The sequence below is a fragment of the Mesoplodon mirus genome (assembly GCF_964341445.2).
Source record: "Mesoplodon mirus genome assembly, chromosome: 5".
Lineage (NCBI taxonomy): Eukaryota > Metazoa > Chordata > Mammalia > Artiodactyla > Ziphiidae > Mesoplodon > Mesoplodon mirus.
In genome coordinates this window covers 141634501-141662226 of record NC_138980.1, presented here as the reverse complement: position 1 = coordinate 141662226, position 27726 = coordinate 141634501, and the positions used below count along the sequence as shown (strand labels likewise).

General features: G+C 38.7%; 1 protein-coding gene across 2 annotated transcripts in view; it reads right to left on the bottom strand.

Annotated features, from left to right (window-relative positions):
- PLPP1 (phospholipid phosphatase 1) overlaps window positions 1-27726 on the bottom strand; it is a 113702-nt gene that overhangs the window by 12531 nt on the left and 73445 nt on the right. For both annotated transcript variants that reach the window (XM_082624150.1, XM_082624151.1), the window contains exon 4: window positions 1850-1907. In XM_082624150.1, coding sequence (XP_082480276.1) covers window positions 1850-1907 — 58 coding nt within the window. The remainder of the gene's footprint in view (window positions 1-1849; window positions 1908-27726) is intronic.

Sequence of the window (27726 nt, the reverse complement as noted above, 5' to 3'; positions counted from 1 at the left end):
TGAGGGAATAACAAACCACAAAAGTAGCCCTGGTGATGTCTGGCTCTGGGGCAGACGAACATTCAAAAGCCGTTCAGTATAGTCACAAACTTTGCTTTGGGAGAAGTTCTCAGGATATATTAATAGCTCTAGCCATTGCCAGCCTTCCCCTTCTCCCCCACTCCCCATGTCCTGTTGAAAGAGAAAAAAATATGGTGGCTCCCTTTAGAAAACATGGTAATTTTTCCTAGAAAGATAAATGAACAGAGATTGCTAGAACAGTATTTGCTGTTACTACCGTCAAGTCACATTTCCCATGGCACATTTTCAGAAACATTTGGGAGAATATTTTAAAAAGGAAGCTCTAAATTCTGCTGAATTGGTACCCTGTTGCTTCCTCACAAAATTAACATAAGATGAAAGCCTTGCAATTTGCAGAAATGTTGAAGAAGCCAAAAATTTGCTCTACTGAAAAGGTTTTGAAGTTTGGGTTTGAATTTTATATAACACATCTGCAATTTTTACATTTTATAAATTTTACTTTCTTTCACTTTTTGGAATTTTTTTTTTCAAATAAAAGGAAGATTTGGTAAAACTGATGTTAAATTCTCTCTAAATGAAACCAAATAACTCCCAGCAGCCTACTCTTAACAATACACATCATGAATCTTTAATCCATGTCATGAATTTAATATCATATAGCACTTAACGTGATCAGAGGGGGAAGGGGAATGGGAAACAGCAAATTTACACAGCACAACTATATAAAAAATCCACTTACGAAGAAAATCAAGACAAAAATTACAGCTGATCTGTTAAGGTAGAGAACTTCTCCTCTCCCTTCTTTTCCCACCAAATTTTGATAATTTTATACATAGAGACACACGGACACAGAAGACATTATAAAAAATAAAAGTCAATTAAATTGACGTTTAAAGACCCCTTGTGTGTGCCCTAAAGCCTGGTCTTCCACTAACTACTCTCACAACACACTTCATCTCTAGTCTGATATGCAAAATATGGGTGCCAGTCTTCTCTAACTCTTCACTGTTGACTCTGTATAATGCAGGTGCAATTAGATTCGCCATCGGGAGACTGTATAGATGACAAGCTCCTGAAGCAGCAACTGGCTCTCCCTGAAGTTAGAACCTTTCTAGTCCCATGGAAAGCAGTCTGGGAAATGGTTCACAAAGCGGAAGGAAAATAAAACCTGCTCAAATAGGAGCAACAACAGCTGCCTTCACGTGCAATAATCCAAACTCCTCACTCCAGCAGCCCTCGGGCAAGGCCGGGCTGCTCAGCACCACGCCGTGCAGACGACGCCAGGGCTCTTGTCAGGGTGAGGTCGTTAGGGGCAGCAGTCACCTTGGCCTGTATTTCAGAGCAGTGACCTGCTGGGATTACACAGAAGCTGTTTGCATGTTCCAGAAAACCTCTTCAGAAAATATGTCCCAAAGTAAGGGGACACGTCACCTAATTCTTAGCACCAGGCTTGCAGACTTGATGGTTATCTGTTTAGGCCTCTACCATTGTCAGAAAAGTGACAAGTGTCCTCCACCACTTGTCTGCTTCAGGAGTAAAGACTCCCTATTATCCTGAAGGTTCCCAATTTGCAGCTTGTTATACAACGCGCCTGCCTGCTTCCTCTAAATGAAGGACAAAAGCTGTTTCAAACAATTGTAACTGGCTTTGGCAGGAGCACAGGCATCCATTTCTCCTCTGAACTAGTGCAGCCAGCACTGGCTTACAGCTGACTGAGAAGTGAAGCCGATGAGAATGTCGGAGGGGTCTCACAGGAGAGGACACCAAAGCTGAACACATAAAGTGCAGGCAGCACGTATGCCACCATCAACAGACACAAAGTACTTACTGCCACGAACACCATGCAGTACATGGAGAACGAAGAGTGGCCCGAGTAAAAGGACAATCTAGAAGAGAAAGAAAAGAAACATTAATTTTCTCTCCTAGAAACCAAGAATTTTTTTTTTTTTTTTTTTTTTTTTTGGCGGTACGCGAGCCCCTCACTGTTGTGGCCTCTCCCGTTGCAGAGCACAGGCTCCGGACGCGCAGGCTCAGCGGCCATGGCTCACGGGCCCAGCCACTCTGCGGCATGTGGGATCCTCCCGGACCGGGGCACAAACCCGCGTCCCCTGCATCGGCAGGCAGACTCTCAACCACTGCGCCACCAGGGAAGCCCAAAGAATATTTTTTATTTCATAAATCTCCTTACCTCCCCAGTGTACACAGCTCCCTCTCCTTACCTTCAGAAATCAGAACGGTGGGGCAGGGGGCAGTTAAATAGTCCTAGGAGGGCCTGAGGTCCGATTTCTACTCAGCATTTTATTGATACTTTTAGGATGGGTAATGAGTCACTGAGAACAAACTTGCCAAGCATTTCTGAAGTAGTACATGACAAGCTATAACTGGCATAAATGGCCTGACTTTATTACATAAAGACTTCTGAGACCATGATTTAAGTTTTATTTTCCACTTGAAGGGTTTGTCCCTGAACAGCAGTAATGAATACCTCCTTTGGAACACTCACAAAGTTGGCTACTTTTTAAGAAATAAATTCAAAATTTTTTAACTGTTATTTTAACATCTTGCCTTAGATTTCCCACCAGATTAAGTGCTTTTGTTTGACATATTTTCACACTGTGCACGGATAGTCCTGTACCTGATGAGCCAGCTCTTTCATTATTATAGTCTATAAACATCTAGGTATCATCTTTCTACCTAAAAATGACAGCATGCTTACAAAACTTAATTCTATTGCACTTAAGAACAAAACCAAGAGGAACCAGGTTCTTACGTATCTTACTTATTACACCGTACTTGGTTCAAAAGGAATCTGGTTCCCCTGATTCAGAGAGGAGAAAAGACTCCTAAAACACGTATCAGAAAGTCATGTGTGTACGTTTGGCAACTGAGAGTAAGCAGGAGAGTGGAGATTTCCTACGCAGATACTGATGATGACTCCACCAAGAATTATGATAGTCTTTTTTATAATCAGATACATTCCTAAGAAAGAGAATATTCCAACTTCCTGGGCCAAACAGGATTTACATAATGAAACTTGATCATTATCCTGGGTTTAATCTACGTAAAACAAGAAAAATAAATCACTTTTAGCCTTCCCAACTACTTGGCTATTGAAAGATCAATGCAAATCCTTGTTTTAAATCAGATAATTTGAGCAGAGTTCTGTACATTTTATGGCTAGTTTCAATAAGTTATATTGAAGAGCCTAAAGTTAATAAAAGCCAATTTCAAGGATTGTCAAGTCCCATCAAGCCAACATGACCATGATCACAGAAATGTTCTCAAAGCCAAGTAAGTTAAAAGTTTCGCTGAAACTCCATGTTCAGAGTATTCACTGTAGATTGTGCCACAAAAATCATAAAAACCAAACTCATGTAATGGCTTCGAACACCTCTGATTCATTCACAGGGTGATTTCATTAGTTGAAAACAAAATGGTTTTAGTTGTTTATTCTGAATATGTAAACAGATATTTTATCCAGTTTAAGATCAGCCAAAGAAGTCTGGCTCTGACTTCGACAGACAGGGATTAAAAACATAAAGGGAGAGCTTAGAGACTCAGTCTCTAAGTCTTCACCCACAGTAAGTTATCAAACACATCATGGTAACATTGGTTTTTATTTCCATTCAAAAGAAAACAATAAAACACCGAAAACATGAATTCAAATTATTTTCATATTCCATACAAATCTCTTTATTGATGTCTCTAGGAGATACAGCTTTTAAGGGCATTTTATTATGTCCATAATTCTCAAATGAACAAACAATTGTATGGATACTTTAATAAAATCCAAAGAGTAGTCAAAATGTAGATTGTTTTCATCACAGTGACCTCAACTGAAAAGTTTAAGATTTTGGCCCTGGTCTAAGAACCCTGCTCTGTTCTTAAGATTTTAACCAATCCTAGACTACCATCTCACTTCACTATAGCCACTCTGATGAAAGTAGATACATACAGTGACAATTTAAGCTAGCTTTCCATCAAAGCTTATGAAAGACTATTCAAAAAGAAAATTTACAGAGATAAAAATATATTCAGACATGCAGCTGCTTGCACTAACTCTGGGGCATGGTCTAGTAAACGATGAGCAAGTAGACTGGTCTTGACTATGTAACTTGCTGTGAATGGGATTCTATTCCAAATAGCAAACTTAAGATGACTTTTTTTCTTAACATTTGTCAGCCAGGGCATCCCCTTCTCCTGGGAGAACTCATTAAACCTGGTCTGAACCCCAAAATCGTAGCCTTAAGAGTGTTCACAGCCATCCGCCCACCCCACCCCCCCCAGAGTCTGAGTTCCTACTCCTCAATTCACCGTAACATCGACATCAGCATTCAGCCTTACAAACTGCAAAGACAACCAAATCCAGCTTTTATCAGTCATCAGAAGCAATCAACTCACACAAAGTGTTTCTTAATTTTTAATGGAATTTACTAAGCATTCTGGGGCTCACGGGGAGGTTAAATCACAAATAACCTCCTAGGCACCGCACTGCTCTCCTGCTACCACTTTTCTTCCTTTCCTCTTCCCAACTCACAAAACAGTAAAAAACACAGAACAGTTACACCTTTAGTTATTCTTTTAGTTGAAAATGTCTTTATTTTGCATTAAGTCTTGAATGATGATACCTTGAATTCTAGGTTGATGATTTTTTTCTCATCACTTTGAGGATATCATCATACTATCTTCTGGTAAAATGTGAGCCATATGTCTTTCTGAGTTATATGTCTTTTCTCTGTAATTGCTTCCTCTACCCCCAAAGTCTTCAATATTCTGCAGTTTTGTTATCATGTCTCTAAGTGTGACTTTCCTTTTATTTATCTGATTTAGTATTCGTTGGCTTCCTATGGCTGAGGATTTGGATACTTCACCAGTTTTGGATAGATAGGTCTCAGTAATTTTATCTTTGAACTATGTATCCTCCATCCTATTATCATTTTTCTGAGATTCTGATTCAACATGTTAGACATTTCATTCTATCCTTCCCCATCTCTTAACCTTTATTTTCTATTTTTAATCTTGGTCTCCTCAGGTCTATCTTCCCTCCCTTTCACTGTGTCTAATCTGTTTAATCAATCTGGTTTTTTAATTTAAATTACTATGTATGTATCATTTATAGAAGATCTCTTTGGATCTTTTGCAAATCTGTCTAGTGAATTTTGATTCTCTTGATCCTACATCATATTCTCAGTCTCTTCTTAATTTACTTCTATACAGCAAATATGTTGATTTTATATTCTATAGGGTAATTCTAATATCTGCAATCTTTGAGAGTTTATGTAGTTTGTTTTATCTGCTGACTCTCACTTAGAATAGATTATATGTTCATTTATATTAGAGTATGAGCTCATATTCTTGGGACTCTGCCTGCAGGGAAGCTTAAGAGTCCTTGCTTTAAAGAGAATTCTTCCAGAAATATGTGTTCTCTTCTGCTGGATTCACTATCAATCCACTTCAAACTTCTCCTTTTTTTTTTTCTTTAAGCCACACAGATAGTATGAATTTTGGCCTCAGAAGAGTACAAGTATGATATTATGATTAAGAATTCTTTTTGATGGTTCCTCCTGGGAGGACGTTGCCCTTTGAGAGTCCTTATATTATCCACGGGCCTTCCATTTGTCTTTTTATACTGCTCTGGCCTCAGCCTTTATCTCCTGTGCCCCATGTTCAGAGACTATCAAAACTCAGGCTCTAGGCTACCAGGAATTGGCAGGTACTTTCAGGGCACACATCAAATCTACAGCATTAACTGACGCCAGCCTCATAAAAATGCCTTTACTCTCCCACCAGCTCAGCTACTTATTTAAGAGATTTGTATGTATTTTAAGATTTATGTACATTTTAATATATAATACAAAACATGTGCATATGTATATGCGTGCTATATCATCTAGCATGTTTAGTTGAACTGTATCAGTAAGCATTTCTAATCCTCCATATTGCCAGAAATAGAAGCAATCTCTTTTTTTTAAACATCTTTATTGGAGTATAATTGCTTTACAATGGTGTGTTAGTTTGTGCTTTATAACAAAGTGAATCAGCTGCATATATACATATATCCTCATATCCCCTCCCTCTTGCGTCTCCCTCCCACCCTCCCTATCCCACCCCTCTAGGTGGTCACAAAGCACTGAGCTGATCTCCCTGTGCTATGCGGCTGCTTCCCACTAGCTATCTATTTTACATTTGGTAGTGTAGATAAGTCCATGCCACTCTCTCACTTCGTCCCAGCTTACCCTTCCCCCTCCCCGTGTCCTCAAGTCCATTCTCTACATCTGCGTCTTTAGAAGCAATCTTTTTTTAAACAAGACTTAGAACTAATAAAATGTTATCTAAAATAAACTGTTCTACTAGGAGACACAATAGTTTGGCAAAAACAGTTTGTTTTTAACTATAAAGTGGCCAGCACTCACAAATGTTTCCAATTATTACTATTCCACCAGTTCACTGGGTATGCCAAAGTGGCTCTGTTGCAAATTAGGAGAACTTCCTTTTTTCTCCTAAAATTCATCCTAAAATTGCTTCCTAAAGCATTCTAAAGCAGAAAGGTTGTCAAAAGACTGTTAATGGTTACAAGCTACTGAGTACCTTCTATGTTCAGGTACTTAATACCCAGAATTTCCACTCTTTACAAAAACCCCCATAATAGGAACTGTCAATCCTATTTTACACATAGAGAAAACGGAACCTCCCAGAGGTTCAGCAACTAGCTCAAAAAGTCACATCACTTTGAGGTTTAAATCTGACTCTTCCCAGCTCTTCCCCACCATACCATGATTCCATCCCTGTGAATGCCAGGCAAGCCCAACATCAATGTTAATCCTGCCATCTCCAGGAAGGGAGCGCCCATCAGAAAGAACAGGAGTCACTGCTTATACATGGCAACGTGTGTGAAGTAAATATATGAAGAAGAACTTAGATGATCTGTGACAAAATAAATGTCATCTATGTGCAAATAATCGTCTTAAGAGAATACTAATTTGTTCTTTGTATGCTATAAAGACCAAATAAAAGGAAGTCAAATTGCAAAATGAGGCATTTTCTCCAAATGTTATTTCCTGATTATAAAGTTTACATAACAGCAAATTAACTTGAAGGACATGTTAAATTTCCCTTCTGTGATAACCTTTAAACATGGACTGATCCTGTAAAAGAGTTAAAATATGTCCCACACAACTGTACATAGGAGGAATGACCCTTAGTGAACAATTTCCCCATATTCATCCTACTTTATTTCAAAAGGATTTGTAACACCAATAACTGTTACTAAATGCTTAAGCAATGAGATATCAAGTTATTATCTTAAAAAAAACTCACATCTAAGATACTTGGGGACTCAAGTAGGCTATAAAATGGGACAAATTAGTACTTTCATACTCAATTGATACAAGCACACACTTCTAAGAGGGTGGTCTGGCAACATCTATCTAAATGTATCTATCTATATGTAATTCCACTTCAAGGCATCAAGGCATCCTAGAGGAACACAGCACCAGCACAAAGATGTTTGCTGCAACACTGCTGGCAACTCAAGGACCCAAGAGGTGACTCTATCACTGTTTTTCTGAATACTACAGATCAGCTAAAAGGAATTAAGTAACTCTATGTGAACTGACAAAAAATTATCTCCAGGATACATCTTTAAATGTCATTTCTGTAAACCACATAAAACTCTAGTTCACATTTAATGTAAAAATACATAGAAAACAACAGAAAGGATACACAAACTGTTAACAGTGGCTCTGGGGAAAACTACCAAATGGGGATTAAAAAAAAAAAACTTTCACATTTTACAGTAATGGTATTAGAAACACAACCTGTTATTATAGGGATAATATATATATATGAAAATATTTTAAATGGTAATCAAAGTGTCTTCAATATGCTTGCTATAAATTTCCTACAAACCCTTCCCCACTACACACACACACACACACACACACCCCACCCCAAACTCCTCTTCCTGAGCAATAGTTTCCCTAAGAGCTTCTCTGCCAAGCGTGCTACTACTTGGAGTACAAAAGCAGCTCCCCGGGACTTCCCTGGTGGCGCAGTGGTTAAGAATCCATACCTGCCAATGCAGAGGACACGGGTTCGAGCCCTGGCCCGGGAAGATCCCACATGCCTCGGAGCAACTAAGCCTGTGTGCCACAACTACTGAGTCTGTGCTCTAGAGCCTGCAAGCCACAACTACTGAGCCCACGTGCCGCAACTACTGAAGCCCGTGTGCCGAGAGCCCGTGCTCCGCAACAAAAGAAGCCACAGCAATGAGAAGCCCATGCACCGCAACGAGGAATAGCCCCAGCTCACCGCAATTTGAGAAAGCCCACGCAAAGCAATGAAGACCCAACGTAGCCAAAAATCAACCAATCAATAAATAAAATTTAAAAAAATAAACTTTGTCCTTATTTAAAAAACAAAAACAAAAGCAGCTCCCTACCTATAAGTTCATGCCCTGAACCCAGCAGTGACTCAGGCCCTAGAAGCCTGTTTTCACATCTTTCAGTGAAATGTTTGAACATTTATGTCTATTTTTAAATATCACAAATTGTGTTTCTAATAAAAAAATATGCACATAATTTAAAACCACTGAAATTCAGTATATTAACTCTGGTTATTACAAGTAACAGAGCCAATATACATGTTAGTTTAATACTGAGTGTCTGAAGAAGGAAGATTTTTTAAAGAGATCAGACTGTCTAGAAATACAAGAACTGCAGAGTATCTCTGCTCTAAAGGAGACAAAGACAAAGGTAATAAATTGTGGAGGAACATAAGGTGATCCCAACCAATTTAATTTAAATAAAATACAACAAAAATAATGTAAATTCACCTTATATCCTTGAACCACCCAGAGATTGAAAACTTATTTCATCAGCAGCAAAAACCCTGTCATACATTCCTTGAATTATTTTTACCATGATTTTATTATATTTATATATAAAGCTATGCCACATTATATGGGGTCAATTTTAACCAAGCCACTTTATACATAAAAGTAATATGCCTATCTGAAATAAGTCACGTTACTGTTCAATTTTACTCATTAATATTAAAGCATCAAACACCACTGCATAGCCACTAACATCAGTTAATCACATACCAAACAATCAAATATCCGCAGATATTAGATCATGAACCTTAAGGGAGAGAAGCCAGCAGGACCACGGAAAATGAAAAAAAGGAGAAAAAAAGTAAGAGACAATTGGTACATGCATAGGGTATTTCTAACTCTTGATTTAATAAACCATTTGATGACTAAAAACAAATGATCATGTGTCTTGTGTCTAGGGAAGAATCTTGCAAAAAGCAGGAATCTGGAAAGTAGGAAGTTGCTGAGAACCTTCAGATAAAGGAAAGCAGAACTGTGTGTGTCTTGAAAATCAGGTGACGGGAAGAAATGGTCCCAAACTCTCATCAGGGAAACTGTGTGACTCTAACAACAGATGAGGAGAGAGTAGGTATGACAAAGGGTAAAACATGAATAGATGCACTAACTAGGGGAAGAGAGGTCACAAGTTTCCTTTGGCATGGGGGAAAATTCATGACCTGGTGCAGAAAGACTCAAATCACCTAAGCCACCTTATCTAAGCCAGTTAAAAAGGAAACAAGTGGCAAGCGGTAGATTAAACAAAGGACACAGTGTGAATAATACCTTGCCTACCAACCTTTTGAAAACACGTTGAACAAGGAGACTACTTGCTAAAAGGGAAAAGATTTCAGAGTAAGACAGAAGGAAGAGACAGTTCTAAATCACCTTCAAAGTTGTTTATCTTTTTTAAGAGGCAGGATTGCTAGCTAGGGGCAAGATGGAGAGATTTTTAGTTTAAGCCCTCCCCCAAAAAGACAACACCAAGGCCAAGAAAGCCTATTAGCACCTAGCTAGTACGCTCCACTTCCAACCCTAACGCGGAACATGAAATCACCACCAACCCTTGGGCACCAGGGTCAAGAAGGATGAGGCTCAAGACATCAATAAAACTGTCTTTAGAACTGCACCAATGCAGAACTTTAGATCTGAGCTGAAGCAGACACTGCCAGGGGCAAGAGAAGAGACAAAGGCCCACATAGATGTAAAACTATTAGAGCCCAACAGGAAGCTGGCCAGACAGGTCACTCTTGGTTCCTTTCAGATTAGACCAGATTACATCAGTAGAGATCATGCTACAGGACTAGCAGAGTGCCACTTAGAGAAACCTTTCTACACGATGGAGATAAGCAGAAAAGTCACGTTTCCTTTAGTATCTCAACTCCTTCTGCTGTTAAAATTATATCGATTCCTACTAAAATTACCCATTTTAGTGTATATTTAGATTAGAATTAAGTGGAGGAAAGCTAAATATTTTTTACAAGTATAAAAACAGAGTTACTCTCCTGTTCCAAACCCTTCATGAGCACAAACTGCTGAATGACAGACCCTTCATAAGCCCCACCAATCTCTCATCTGCTACCAAACTACTTACATTTCCCAACACACACCATGTTTCACACTCTCTGCACTTATTCGTCCCTCTGCCTGGCCTGGGCTTCCCACTTTTCTTTAATAATTATTATATAAGAGCCACTGTTTCCTCCAAGAAACCTTTCTTGAACAGCTAGGTTGAAGTTACTGCTCTTTCTTTCTCCACAAAGGAGAGATCATCAGCACTCAATGAACACATCTGTCTTAGCACCAACCTTCTTACAGTAAAATCATCTATAACTGTACTCTCTTCCTCCAATATATCAGATGGGTAGGGGTGGAACAAGACTTTTTAAATAGGAACTTCTGTATTTTTTTATTACATAAGATATGTTCGTTATAAAAATTCAGAAGGTACAGCTAAACAAAAGAAAAATTGCTGGTAAACTCCCATCCTCCCTGGCTGAGATCACATCTTAATTTATCTTGTATCCCTAACACCCAACACCATTATCACGCACAGGGTAGGTGCTCAATTTATTTTTTTAAGCTAAAGTAGAACCTAATCTCTTGAATCATCATTTAATTATCCCAGAAAATATTACACTCTTACACTTTTCATAGTTTAAACATTACATACAAATCCACCTTTTCTGCCCATCCCCCCACCACCCACAAGAAGTACACCTCAGCAATCTTGTGTTTTGTTAGTTGTACTGAACAAAATGCATAAAGTAAAACTAAGGAAAATATGTTATCTTTGCATGATAACTTCATCATGTAATTAAATGCTATGCTTAGCTTGGTCTATGCCAATAAATTGTAGCAAGCCACATACGATAAATTATCGGGTTTTAACAGCATTGCCCTCTGCTGTGTTTCCCCTCACAGTGGTTAGGAATTCTGACTTTATCATCAAAGTTCAGGGGAATTAGGAGTTTCAATGTCAAAATGTTATGAGCTTAAACATACAGTACCTAATGCATGTTTCCCAACACATCTGGCAAACATTTTAATAATGTGTGTAAAATGTCCAGAAACCTTTTTCACTTTACGATCAAAAGCAATCCGATTAGTGGAGCTGCTGATATCCACCACGATGAAGTGACAGATATATTCTGCTGCAAATAAAAAACAATTTACGTTTTTTAAAAGCATTCTCAAAGCAAATGTAAGTGGCCAAAGCCCAAAGCAAAACAACAAGGGCTGACAAATAAGGAGAAAGGTTTTACGTATTGTCTGAATGCTACTTTCCATTGCCTCTATGAAGCATGTTCTCAATTCTGAAAAGACGCATTTCTATCCTTCAATAAAACAAAATCCTGAAAACTCCCCAACTTCTTCGTAGTTTCCAAACGTTACCTGAGAAGCAAAACATTGCAGCTGCAATAGATTACATAAGAAAAAAGAAAAGAGAACGTTAGCCAAGTACATACATGTTAAGCTCATTTATTATATAAATGAATAGTAATGTTATTAGATAATGTCATCTAGTGTCTTCCCAAACCTCACTCTCCCAAAAGAGCACTAAAAATCCCATAGCAACACAAGCTTTTTCTGTCTGCTTACTCAATAGAGAACAGCATCACAAGAAAGTCAAGATCCAGGCACCTAGAAGTCATTACGTTACTGACCAGTAACCTGTTAGGAAATCAGCTGGTCCAGGTGAGGCTAGTGCCATTTTGGCACAGCAAAGTCACAAGACAGAGCAGGGCTTGCTCCTCAAACTAACGTACGGAGATCTTGTTCAAAATGGAGAGTTTATGGGTAGGGCCAATGCTGGGATGCAAGACTCTGCTTGTCTAACAAGCTCCCAGGTGATACCCAGCCTGCTGATCAGAGCAGAGAACCACACTTTCAATGGCAAAGGGAGAGAAATGAGAAGAAAAGTAATTTTGACCTCAAGTAGGAATACACTCAGGATTAAGTCAACAGTTTGGGTACTTTTTGAAGATAGTCACATCCAAGGGAATGATGATGCTTTTCCTGTTTTCCATCTTCTCTTTTTATCACAAAACCTACTTAAAACAGAAAAATACTGTGTTTTATTTAAAAATCACTCTAATGCAGATTTCAATTCTTTGAATATGTAGCTAATAAAACCCATACGTTAGGCTTGTTTTGCTGTTCACAAATTCAACTTACTTCCTACCTCTCAATAAAAATATTTATTTGCTATTAGACGAAAATAGCTAAGGGTATCGTTCACATTTATTTTGAATGAAAACTTACACTTTACCACTTGATCCATGGGGTTTATCGTTATATTTTAATCTGGAAAAAGTACTCACTAATATATCTATGAAACTTTTCTTTTCATATTTCAAAGGTGGCAATGTGGAATTCAAGAGTTCTAAGGAGAAGGTACAAAGCATCAATATGAAATAATCAGCTGATGACATGTTAATATGATTTAGTAGCCTTTTAACATTTAATATAAAGCACTGGTTGATTTATTAAAACCCAAGGATATGTGTCATCTTAATATATCCATTGCAAGACCTACATTCTAATTCAAAAACTGAGAAGAAAATCCAAGGGGTAATTCAAAAAGCTGATGGATTTGTTCATAATTAATTCTCTAAACAAGCATTTAAAAGGGGAGGAGGGGAATAGAATGAAATGTCAAACATCTAAAACTTAAAGAGTATTGCTAGTCTGGTGCATGCTGGGGAAAGGATGTTTGATTGTTTTTAAAATAAATTATGGTATACAAATATTTACCAATAAATAGTGGCAGGGAGTCACAGAAAGTGAAGAAAGGCTCTTTCATATCTTTGCAAACTTGCACCTCAGCCAAAACAGAGTCACACGTAGACTCAACTCATTCCGCCTCTCAGGAAAAAGAATGAGGCATCAAGCTAAATCTAAGGGGGAAAAAATCCTTTGCTTTTATTTCCACATTAAAACAGATAAAATTATATGGAATGCATGAATGCAACACAAGCTAAATCAGAAGTTTACATAAAAATTAGGTATCATGTTGTACAACTACATTTTCATTTTCTAATCAAAGAGGAAATGTTTCCTTAGCTTTAAACGCCCCAGACTGCCTTTATAATTTAACAAAACCCCAAAAATCAAACAGGTTATACTGAAACTAAGTCTAATAAAACACTGCTTGTATACTTTTTTTTTTTTTGCAGTACGCGGGCCTCTCACTGTTGTGGCCTGTCCCATAGCGGAGCACAGGCTCCAGACGCGCAGGCTCAGTGGCCATGGCTCACGGGCCCAGCCGCTCCGCGGCATGTGGGATCTTCCCGGACCGGGGCACGAACCCGTGTCCCCTGCATTGGCAGGCGGACTCTCAACCGCTGCGCCGCCAGGGAAGCCCTGCTTGTATACTCTTAAGTCTCCAGCCTTTAATCATGTTGCTCCCTGGACCCGAGATATATTCCATCCCAATTCTACGCATTCAAACCTTATTCATCCTCCAAAGTGCCTCCTCTACTAGAAGTAGTATTACCACCCTCTGATTTCATGTAGCATTTTATCTTCACTCCTTTAAGGCATGTATCACTTTCTATCACCCACACAATCTCCAAACATGTCTTAGCTCCTACGTAGCGGGCACCACAAGAGCAACAGGCACACCTTGGTAGCTTTTATACTAACTAGGACTTATGGGTAATAAGTATTAGTTGAATTCCAGTAACTTCCTGGAATACGCTGAAGCAGTGGTTCTCATATCAGCAGCCAAAGCACCATCTGGGAACACTTTTTTAGAAATGCAAAGTCTTGAGCCCCACCCCAGACCCACTGAATCAGAAACTCTGAGGGTGAGGCCAGCAATCTGTTATTTTAACAAACTGTCCACATGATTCCAATGTGGCTAAATGTGAGAAACACAGGGGCAAAAAGAGTCAGGGTGGTATGGGGGTGAAGAAGCAGTCACAGCTACAACCTGAACTGTCAGGTACTGCTTGCTATTCAGAACAGAGGAGGTGGAAAGAGGTGCTGGCCTTGAAGTCACCTTCTATTAAATACACTAATACTAATGCTCTCAGAGTGAAGGATCTTTTAAAATCATCCTCTCTTTCATTCTGTACATTGATATTTCCATACAGATATGACTAAAAAGAAGGTTGTTTAGTTTACTGATACATACATGCCTGAGAAATACAGATCAGCCTGAACAAATGAATCTTTTTGAAGGCATAAAGGCTTATCCAGTGATGTTTTACAATTAAGCTACACAGGAGAAGCCATTCTCTCGAAGTATAAAGCAGCTTTTACCAGGTACTTAGTACCACAGCCAGTGAGTCTAGTTACAATGGTTTTTCACTATTACAGAAGGCACACCCTCAAACTTCAGCTTTATTTACCTGCATGTGGGCTGCATTACAAAAAGAAAAGGAGTGACTTCCCTGAGGGCACAGTGGTTAAGAATCCACCTGCCAATGCAGGGGACTGGGTTCCAGCCCCGGTCTGGGAAGATCCCACATGCCTCGGAGCAACTAAGCCCGTGTGCCACAACTACTGAGCCTGCACTCTAGAGCCGGTGAGCCACAACTACTGAGCCCGCGCGCCTAGAGCTCGTGCTCCACAACAAGAGAAGCCACTGCAGTGAGAAGCCCGCGCAGCACAAAGAAGAGTAGCCCCTGCTCACTGCAACTAGAGAAAGCCCGCGTGCAGCAACAAAGACCCAACGCAGCCATAAATAAATAAATAGAGAAAAGGAAAATTATTTCTCCCACGCGACCGAACATATTGCAATTAAACATCGAAGCTATATAAGCTGCCATAATCCAAACAGAACCAACTTTGAATATCTGATTCACAAAGCCAGAGATCAGTCACTAGGAATTGATCAGGAACACTGAGTTTATTCTTAAATAAATATAATTTAAATAAAAGCCAGAAAAAAAGTAAATCTCTCAAAGAAGCCAATAGTTTCTACACTGTATTATCATAAACAGACCAGCTCACTGTGCACAATCTTAAATTCACCCTACAGGGTGAATATCAGCTCTCACAGCCCGAGATGTCATGCGAGGTCATGGTCCCATATACAGGTGATATAAAGCAGTGGTTCTCAAAGTGTGGTCCCAAGATCAACACAGCAGCAGCATCTGGGAACTTGCTAGAAATACAAATTTTCAGACCCTACCCCAAACCTTCTGAATCAAACACTTGGAGATGAAGCCCCAGAAATCTGTTTTAACAAACCTTCCAGGTGATTCTAATGAACCACTAATGTGTGAGAGCCACTAATTCTCTCAAGAGAATCTCAGCCTCCGAAGGGAGCTACAGGTCTGAACTATCTGGGATCGTCAGTAATATTTTTTCAAAAACTGAGAGCAATGCTATTCTCATTGGCACAAACACTGGCAGCTGGAAGTCCTACTGTTACAGTTATAAGCCCCTTTTATTTCATAGTAAATTCAAGGGTATTGATTTTAAACAATGAATAGGACTCTCTGGATATTACAATTATTCCATTCTAGTCCATTATGTTCTCACTTCTATGTTAGGACCCAATGGTCACCACAAATGAAGCCCAGTAAAAGTCCTGCAACATCAGTGACATCAGGCGGCACAAAAGTGTACACATGCGCAAGAAGGGAGGAGGGAGAAAGAGATAAAGAAATAAGAGAACAAATGGGGAAAAAATCAAGACCAAAAACCAAAGTTGCAAGAGGGTACTCTCATCCTAAGATGTAACTCTGACTCATTTATCGTCAACAAAAATGACTCATTCTGGGTGCCTATGTTCTCTTCTCTCCGTCAAACATTATAATTTGATAATTAAAAACTTACAGGCTGTGGAGATAAATAAAAGAGCAGATTACACCATACTCCTAATAAACTTAGAGACAATTCTAGACTGAAATGTTTTTGCATTACTGGCATCCTGACTTTAAAATTCAAGAGAAAAGGAATAGGACAGTCTGTATCCAACCAAACTATTTAAAATTCAAGAGAAAAGGAATAGGAAAGTCTGTATCCAACCAAACTATGCTCCACAATAGAACAGCAACACAAAGCCACAGTTATGTACCAATGTTATACAGCTCTGAAACCAGCTCTGAAACCAGCAACAACTAATTCATTCTGGAAACAGTGATGGAAATCACATTTTTCTCATAAGATACAGTCTTCTTAAAATTTCATTTCTATGTTTGATTTTCCTTTATCCTTGTTACAGAACCCCAAAACTTACTAACGGATGTTCTTCTTTGAAAACTATAGATAATAATGATTTGCGGGACTTCCCTGGTGGCGCAGTGGTTAAGAATCGCCTGCCAATGCAGGGGACATGGATTCGAGCCCTGGTCCAGGAAGATCTCACATGCCGCGGAGCAACTAATCCCGTGTGCCACAACTACTGAGTCTGCGCTCTAGAGCCCATGGGCCACAACTACTGAGGCCACGGGCCACTACTACTGAAGTCTGTGTGCCTAGAGCCCGGGCTCCGCAACAAGAGAAGCCACCACAATGAGAAGCCCGCGCGTTGCAACAAAGAGTAGCCCCCGCTTGCCACAACTAGAGAAAGTCCGCCTGCAGCAACGAAGACCCAACACAGCCAACAATAAATAAATAAATAAACAAACAAACAAATAAATAAAAAGAAAAAAGAGTGATGGGAAGTCTCTGAAGGGTTTAAAAAATTAAAAAAATAATTATTTGCAATATACATAGCTTTGCAATTTGAGTTATCCGGATATTCATACTGCTTTGGAAGAGATTGTTTTCCTGACCCTTACATAGGACTTTAAGTGGAAAACTGCTTGTGGGTTGATGTAGAAATGTGAAATGATGATGGGTAAAAAACCCAAGTTTACTTAAGTCAAAAATACAATGAGAGTCATAGTACACGTTGGCCAATTTGGGTACACTAGGAAGAGATAGAGAGGATGACACATATGGACTGAAAAATGTAATTCTTTTAATACCATTTTAACTCAATTATATTACTTCAAATTTTGTCCAAATGGCTTGTATAAGAAAGAAAAATATCTCAATAAGACAGGTCACAAAAAAAGTTTGAGTTAAGATTTATGTACCTGAACCAGAAAAACAATACATGTGTAAAGAATTTGTGTCCTTTAAGGAGCATTTACAAAAACATTTTCTGGAGTTTAGGTAAACACTCATCACCATAGTGACTTTCTTAAATTCCCTGGCTGAGAGAAAACATTCGAGTTTTCCTGTCTATTTTCTGTTGGTTAATGTAGGAAACATATTCTTAAAGACACAGGCATAGTGCTTGATGAAAAAGTACTGAACTAAGACTAGAATGGTGAAACCTATAAAGAAGCTCAACAAACTCTGAGCAGTACAAATATAAAGACAGAACCATAGCTAGACACATCACAGTAAAATTAACATAAGCAGTATGAGAGAAAATAATACATCACATAAAGGGGAACAAGAATACAACTAACAGATTATTTCTCATCAGAAACGACAGAAACCAGAAGACTGTGCAAAGACATATTCCAAAATTTGGAAAGGAAAATACCAAAGAATTTTATATCCAGCAAAATTATTCTTGAAAAATTAAAGCATAGAAAAGGTATTTCCAGACCAAAAAAAAAAAAAAAAAGCTGAGAATTTGTTGCTAGCAAACCTGAGCCACAAAAATACTAAAGAAATTTCTTCAGCCTGAGAGAAATTACACCAGATGGTAACTGGATTTCCAAACCCTCCACTGTGCACTCTGGAAATCCAGTTCTATAAACAAAGAAACCTGTATTTTCCTGTATCTTTAAACTCTTCACTGAAGATTCACTACATCTCCTAATCACTAAAGAGACTTTCAGCTAATTTCTTCTATTAATTTCTTTAAACGTGACTGTTTAAAGCAAAAATTACAACACAATTTTTGAGTTTATAATGTATACAGATGTAATAAATATGACAGTAATAAACCAAAGTGTGTGGAGGTTGGGGGCACAGAGCTATAATGTACACAAAGGGCTAATTTTGCCATAAGAAAGTCAGCATTGGTTAGACGAACAAAGATGGCAGAGTAGAAGGACGTGCTCTCACTCCCTCTTGTGAGAACACCAGAATCACAACTAGCTGCTGGACAATCATTGACAGGAGGACACTGGAACTCACCAAAAAAGAGACCCCACATCCAAAGACAAAGGAGAAGCCACAGTGAGATGGTAGGAGGGGCACAATCACAGTAAAATCAAATCCCATAACTGCTGGGTGGGTGACTCACAGACTGGAGAACACTTATACCACAGAAGTCTACCCACTGGAGTGAAGGTTCTGAGCCCCACATCAGGCTTCCCAACCTGCGGGTCCGGCAACAGCAGGAGGAATTCCTAGAGAATCAGACCTTGAAGGCTACTGGGATTTGATGGCAGGACTTCTACAGAAATAGGGGAAACAGAGACTTCACTCTTGGAGGGCACGCACAAAGTGGTATGCGCATCGGGACACAGGAAGGAGCAGTGACCCCAGGGGAGACTGAACCAGACCTACCTGCTAGTGTTGGAGGGTCTCCTGCGGAGGCGGGGGGTGGCTGTGGCTCACCATGGGGACAAGGACACTGGCAGCAGAAGTTCTGGGAAGTACTCCTTGGCGTGAGACCTCCCAGAGTCCGCCATTAGCCCCACCAAAGAGCCAAGGTAGGTTCCAGTGTTGGGTTGCCTCAGGCCAAACAACCAACAGGGAGGGAACCCAGTCCACCCATCAGCAGTCAAGAAGATTAAAGTTTTACTGAGCTCCGCCCACCAGAGAAACAGTCAGCTCTACCCACCACCAGTCCCTCCCATCAGGAAACTTACACAAAGCCTCTGAGATAGCCTCATCCACCACAGGGCAGACAGCAGAAGCAAGAAGACCTACAATCCTGCAGCCTGAGGAACAAAAACCACATTCGCAGAAAGACAAGGTGAAAAGGTAGAGGGCTAGGTACCAGATAAAGGAACAAGATAAAACTCCAGAAAAACAACTAAATGAAGTGGAGGTAAGCAACATTCCAGAAAAATAATTCAGAATAATGATAGCGAAGATGATCCAGGACCTCGGAAAAAGAATGGAGGCAAAGATCAAGAAGATGCAAGAAATGTTCAACAAAGATCTAGAAGAATTAAACAACAAACAAACAGAGATGAACAATACAATAATTGAAATGAAAACTACACTAGAAGGAATCAATAGCAGAATAACAGAGGCAGAAGAACGGATAAGTGACCTGGAAGACAGAATGGTGGAATTCACTGCTGCATAACAGAATAAAGAAAAAGGAATGAAAAGAAATGAAGACAGCCTAACAGACCTCTGGGACAACATTAAATGTAACAACATTCACATTTAGGGGTCCCAGAAGGAGAAGAGAGAGAAAAAGGACCAAAGAAAATATTTGAAGAGATTATAGTCGAAAACTTCCCTAACATGGGAAAGGAAATAGCCACCCAAGTCCAGGAAGTGCAGAGAGTCTCATACAGGATAAACCCAAGGAGAAACACACCAAGACACATAGTAATCAAATTGGCAAAAATTAAAGACAAAGAAACATTATTAAAAGCAGCAAGGGAAAAATGACAAATAATATACAAGGTAACTCCCATAAGATTAACAGCTGATTTCTCAGCAGAAACTCTACAAGCCAGAAGGGAGTGGCATGATATACTTAAAGTGATGAAAGGGAAAAACCTACAACCAATATTACTCTACCGGGCAAGGATCTCATTCAGATTCGATGGAGAAATCAAAAGCTTTACAGAGAAGCAAAACCTAAGAGAATTCAGCACCACCAAACCAGCTCTACAACAAATGCTAAAGGAACTTCTCTAAGTGGGAAACACAAGAGAAGAAAAGGACCTACAAAAACAAACTCAAAACAATTAAGATGATGGTCATAGGAACATACATATCGATAATTACCCTAAACGTGAATGGATTAAATTTTCCAACCAAAACACACAGGCTTGATGAATGGATACAAAAACAACACCCATATATATGCCGTCTACAAGAGACCCACTTCAGACCTAGGGACACAGTCAGACTGAAAGTGAGGGGATGGAAAAAGATATTCCATGTAAATGGAAATCAAAAGAATGCTGGAGGAGCAATACTCATATCAGATAAAATAGACTTTAAACTAAAGAATGTTACAAGAGACAAGGAAGGACACTACATAATGATCAAGGGATCAATCCAAGAAGATATAACAATTATAAATATATATGCACCCAACATAGGAGCACCTCAATACATAAGGCAACTGCTAACAGCTATAAAAGAGGAAATCAACACTAACACAATAATAGTGGGGGACTTTAATACCTCACTTACACCAATGGACAGATCATCCAAAATGAAAATAAATAAGGAAACAGAACCTTCAAATGACACAATAGACCAGATAGATTTAATTGACATTTATAGGACATTCCATCCAAAAACAGCAGATTACTCTTTCTTCTCAAGTGCACACAGAACATTCTCCAGGATAGATCACATCTTGGGTCACAAATCAAGCCTCAGTAAATTTAAGAAAATTGAAATCATATCAAGCATCTTTTCTGAACACAATGCTGTGAGATTAGAAATGATTACATGGAAAAAAATGTAAAAAACACAACACGTGGAGGCTAAACAATACGTTAATAAATAACCAAGAGATCACTGAAGAAATCAAGGAGGAAATCAAACAATACCTAGAGACAAATGACAATGAAAACATGATGATCCAAAACCTATGGGATGCAGCAAAAGCAGTTCTAAGAGGCAAGTTTATAGCTATACAAGCCTACCTCAAGAAACAAGAAAAATCTCAAATAAACAATCTAACCTTACATCTAAAGGAACTAGAGAAAGAAGAACAAACAAAACCCAAAGTTAGCAGAAGGAAAGAAATCTTAAAGATTAGAGCAGAAATAAATGAAATAGAAACAAAGAAAACAATAGCAAAGATCAATAAAACTAAAAGTTGGTTCTTTGAGAAGATAAACAAAATTGATAAACCATTAGCCAGACTCATCAAGAAAAAGAAGGAGGGGCTTCCCTGGTGGCACAGTGGTTGGGAGTCCGCCTGCCGATGCAGGGGACACGGGTTCGTGCCCTGGTCCCGGAGGATCCCACATGCCGCGGAGCTGCTGGGCCCGTGAGCCATGGCCGCTGAGCCTGTGCGTCTGGAGCCTCTGGTCCGCAACGGGAGAGGCCACAACAGTGAGAGGCCCACATACCACAAAAAAAAAAAAAAAAAAAAAAAGGAGAGGACTCAAATCAATAAAATTAGAAATGAAAGAGGAGAAGTTAAAACAGACACCGCAGAAATAAAAAGCATCCTAAGAGACTAGTACAAGCAGCTCTATGCCAATAAAATGGAGAACCTGAAAGAAATGGACAAATTCTTAAAAAGGTATAACCTTCCAAGACTGAACCAGGAAAAAATAGAAAATATGAACAGACCAATCACAAGTAATGAAATTGAAACTGTGATTAAAAATCTTCTAACAGGGCTTCCCCGGTGGCGCAGTGGTTGAGAGTCCACCTGCCGATGCAGGGGACACGGGTTCATGCCCCAGTCCGGGAGGATCCCACGTGCCGCAGAGCAGCTGAGCCCGTGAGCCATGGCCGCTGGGCCGGTGCGTCCGGAGCCTGTGCTCCACAACAGGAGAGGCCACAACGGTGAGAGGCCCCCATACCGCAAAAAAAAAAAAAGAAAAAAAACTTCCAACAAACAAAAGTGCAGGACCAGATGGCTTCACAGGTGATTCTATCAAACATTTAGAGAAGAGCTAACACCCATCCTTCTCAAACTCTTCCAAAAATTTGCAGAGAAAGGAACACTCCCAAACTCATTCTATGAGGCCACCATCACCCTGATACCAAAACCAGACAAAGATACTACAAAAAAAGAAAATTACAGACCGATATCACTGATGAATATAGATGCAAAAATCCTCAACAAAATACTAGCAAACAGAATCCAACAACACATTAAAAGGATCATACACCATGATCAAGTGGGATTTATCCCAGGGATGGAAGGATTCTTCAATATGTGCAAATTAATCAATGTGATACACCATATTAACAAATTGAAGAAGAAAAACCATATGATCATCTCAATAGATGCAGAAAAAGCTTTTGACAAAATTCAACACCCATTTATGATAAAAACTCTCCAGAAAGTGGGCAAGGAGGGAACCTACCTCAACATAATAAAGGCTATATATGACAAACCCACAGCCAACATCATTCTCCATGGAGAAAAACTGAAAGCATTTCCTCTAAGATCAGGAACAAGACAAGGATGTCCACTCTCACCACTATTATTCAACATAATTTTAAGGCCTAGCCATGGCAATCAGAGAAGAAAAGGAAATAAAATGAATACAAATAGGAAAAGAAAAAGAAAAACTGTCACTGTTTGCAGATGACATGATATTATATACAGAGAATCCAAAAGATGCTACCAGAAAACTACTAGAGCTAATCAATTAATTTGGTACAGTAGCAGGATACAAAATTAATGCACAGAAATCTCTTGCATTCCTATACACTAATGAAGAAAAATCTGAAAGAGAAATTAAGGAAACACGCCCATTTACCACTGCAACAAAAAGAATAAAACACCCAGGAATAAACCTACCTAGGGAGACAAAAGACCTGTATGCAGAAAACTATAAGACACTGATGAAAGAAATTAAAGATGATACCAACAGATGGAGAGATGTACCATGTTCTTGGATTGGAAGGATCAACATTGTGAAAATGACTATACTACCCAAAGCAATCTACAGATTCAATGCAATCCCTATCAAATTACCAATGGCATTTTTTAGGGAACTAGAACAAAAAATCTTAAAATTTGTATGGAAACACAAAAGACCCCGAATAGCCAAAGCAGTCTTGAGGGAAAAAAATGGAGCTGGAGGAATCAGACTCCCTGACTTCAGACTATAACATAAAGCTACAGTAGTCAAGACAATATGGTACTGGCACAAAAACAAAAACATAGATCAATGGAAGAAGATAGAAAGTCCAGAGATAAACCCATGCACCTATGGTCAACTAATCTATGACAAAGGAGGCAAGGATATACAATGGAGAAAAGACAGTCTCTTCAATAAGTGGTGCTGGGAAAACTGGACAGCTACATGTAAAAGAATGAAATTAGAACATTCTCTAACACCATACACAAAAATAAACTCAAAATGCTTTAGAGACCTAAATGTAAGACCAGAGACTATAAAACTCTTAGAGGAAAACATAGGAAGAACACTCTTTGACATAAATCACAGCAAGATATTTTTTGATCCACCTCCTAGAGTAATGGAAATAAAAACAAAAATAAACAAATGGGACCTAATGAAACTTAAAAGCTTTTGCACAGCAAAGGAAACTGTAAACAAGACGAAAAGACAACCCTAGGATGGGAGAAAATATTTGCAAACAAATCAATGGACAAAAGATTAATTTGCAAAATATATAAACAGCTCATGCAGCTCAATATTAAAGAAATAAACAACCCAATCCAAAAATGGGCAGAAGACCTAAATAGACATTTCTCCAAAGAAGACATATAGATGGCCAAGAAGCACATGAAATGCAAATTAAAACTACAATGAGGTATCGCCTCACACCAGTTAGAATGGCCATCATCAGAAAATCTACAAACAACAAATGCTGCAGAGGGTGTGGAGAAAAGGGAACCCTCTTGCACTGTTGGTGGGAATGTAAATTGATACAGCCACTGTGGAGAACAGTATGGAGGTTCCTTAAAAAACTAAAAATAGAATTACCATATGATCCAGCAATCCCACTACTGGGCATATACCCAGAGAAAACCATAATTCAAAAAGACACATGCACCCCAATGTTCATGGCAGCACTATTTACAATAGCCAGGTCATGGAAGCAACCTAAATGCCCATCGACAGATGAATGGATAAAGAAGTTGTGGTACATGTACACAATGGAACATTACTCAGCCATAAAAAGGAACGAAATTGAGTCATTTGTTGAGATGTGGACGGATCTAGAGACTGTCATACAGAGTGAAGTAAGTCAGAAAGAGAAAAACAGGGCTTCCCTAGTGGCACAGTGGTTGAGAGTCCGCCTGCCAATGCAGGGGACACGGGTTCGTGCCCCGGTCTGGGAAGATCCCACATGCCGCGGAGCAGCTGGGCCCGTGAGACATGGCCGCTGAGCCTGCGCGTCCAGAGCCTGTGCTCCGCAATGGGAGAAGCCACAACAGTGAGAGGCCCACGTACGGCAAAAAAAAAAAAAAAAAAAAAAGAGAGAGAGAGAAAAACAAATATCATATATTAACGCATTTATGTGGAACCTAGAATAATGGTACAGATGAACCGGTGTTCAGGGCGGAAGCTGAGACACAGATGTAGAGAACATATGGACATTCTCAAACGTATGGACACCAAGGGGGGAAAGCCGCGGGGGGGTGGGGATGGTGGTGTGCATTGGGTGATTGGGATTGACATGTATACACTGATATGCATAAAATTGATGACTAATAAGAACCTGCTGTATAAATAAATAAATAAAATTTAAAAATTTAAAAAAAAAGTCAGCATTAACTTGAAGCAAATTATGACAAAAAGATGTAATCACTAGAGAAACACCAAAAAATAACCAAAAAATTAGACTAAATGTTAGTAGAATACTTAAAATTTACACTAAAAAAATTTGTGTAATACAAAAGAAAGCAGTATAAGAAGAACTGAAATCAAGAGATGAAAAAAAAGAAATTACACCTGAAACTAATATGATGTTACTATACATTACATGTCAATTATTCCTCAATTTTAAAAAAAGATAGCAAGATGAGACAAATAGAAAACACAGAGCAAAATGGCAGACCTAAATCCACAATGGATAATTACATTAAATGTGAATTAATTAAACACTCTAATCAAAAAGCAGGGATTTTTTACACTAGATTAGAAAGTATAAACAAGATCTGACCTACATACTTTAAATATCCAACAAACGTACTTTATATTCAAATGAACCAAAAGTTTTACTTATGGAAAATATACACTATCCAAGCAATAAAACATGAGAGTACAAGAGTGGCTATATATTATTATCAGACAAAATAGACTTAAGGTAAAGGATATTTCTAGAAACAAAGAGAGACAGTTCATATATACACTAATATGTATAAAATGGATAACTAATAAGAACGTGCTGTATAAAAAAATAAATAAAATTCAAAAATTCATAAAAAAGAGAGACAGTTCATACAGAAAAGGGTACCTACAGCTGGAAAAAAGAACATTTAGAAATGTTATACAACAAAGAGCAGAATCACAAAATAAATGAAACAAAAGCTAACAGAAAGGAAAGAACAAAAACGATCAATAGTTAATAGAGATTTCAAACTCCTAAGAATAACTGACAAAACATCTCTGTAGAAAATTCATACAGATATAGATTTGAATAACACTATCAATCAACTTGACCAAATTTACATCTATAGAACATTCCACCCCCAAAACAGCAGAATACACATTCTCTTCAAATGCACATGGTATATTCTCAAGGACAGATCATATGCTGGGCAATGAAACGAACCTCAAAAAATTTAAAAGCATTCTAATCATACAAAGTATGTTCTACGATTACAATGTAATTTAACCAGAAATAAATTACAGAAAGATAAATAACTTGTAGATCAAAGAGGAAAACACAAGGGAAATTAGAAAATATTTTTAGTTAAATGAAAATGAAGATACAATATATCAAAATTTGTGACATAGCTAATGATCTAGGTTTCTACCTTAGGAAACTACAAAAAAGAGCAAATAAAACTGAAAGCAAGCAGAAGAAAGTAAATAAAATAGCAGAAATAAAGGAAATTGAATACAGAAAAACAATAAAGTCAGTGACCCCAAAAGAAACCAATGAAACTAATAAAAAGATTAATAAACTTGAAAGTTTCATGCCAGACCACTCCAGAAAAAGAGATTAAGACACAAATTATCAATGGCAGGAATGTAAGAGGCGTTTGCTCTACACTTCTTACAAACAAGAAAAGGACAGTAGGAGACACTGTGAACAACTTGATGTCAATAAATTTGATAATTTAGATAAATGGACAAATCCTTAAAAGGCAAATGACGAAAGCTCATATAAGAAAGAGATAACCAGGACTTCCCTGGTGGCGCAGTGGTTAAGAATCCGCCTGCCAATGCAGGGGACATGGGTTCAAGCCCTGGTCTGGGAAGATCCCACATACCGCAGAGCAACTAAGCCCGTGCGCCACAACTACTGAGCCTGTGCTCTAGAGCTAGTGAGCCACAACTACTGAGCCCGCGTGCCACAACTACTGAAGCCGGTGCGCCTAGAGCTGTGCTCTGCAACAAGAGAAGCCATCACAATGAGAAGCCCATGCACCACAATGAACAGCAGCCCCCGCTCACCACAACTAGAGAAAGCCTGTGCACAGCAACAAACACCCAATGCAGCCAAAAACAAATAAATTAAATAAATAAATTTTTTAAAAAAAGAAAGCGATAACCTGATAATCCTACATCCTTTTTCTTTCTTTTTTTTTTTTTTTTTTTTGCGGTATGCAGGCGTCTCACTGTTGTGGCCTCTCCCTTTGCGGAGCACAGGCTCTGGACACGCAGGCTCAGCAGCCATGGCTCACGGGCCTAGCCACTCTGCGGCATGTGGGATCTTCCCAGACCGGGGCATGAACCCATGTCCCCTGCATTGGCAGGCAGACTCTCAACCACTGCGCCACCAGGGAAGCCCCCTACATCCATTTTTTAAAAAAACATTCCTACAAAGAAAACTCCAAGTCTAAATGTATTTACTGGCAAATTCTATCAAACCTTAATACCAAACATTGATACCAAATCTAGGCAACAACTTTACAAGAAAACTATAGACAAATAACATTCATGAACACAGAAGTAAAAATCATTAACAAAACATTAGCAAATTGAATCCACTTAATATAAAAAGATTTTACATACCATGACCAAGTAGAGTTTATTCCCAGGAATGAAAAGCTGCTTTAATATTCCAAAATTAAAGGGATACATTGTATTGAGAGAATAAAGAAGAAAAACAATATGACCTTCTCAACAGCCATAGAAAAAGCATCTGACGAACCATACACTTTCAACAAAAATCTAATAAAGGACATCTACAGAAAACACATAGGTAATATATTTAATGGTGAAACACTGAGCGCTTTCTACCTAAGGTCAAGAATAAGACAAGCATATCTGCTCTCCCCACTTCTTTCAACATTGTATTAGCAGTCTTAGCCAGTATAATATAGCAAGGAAAAGAAATAAAAGGCAATATAGAAGGGAAAAAAAGAAGTATAACTCTCTTTATTCACAGAC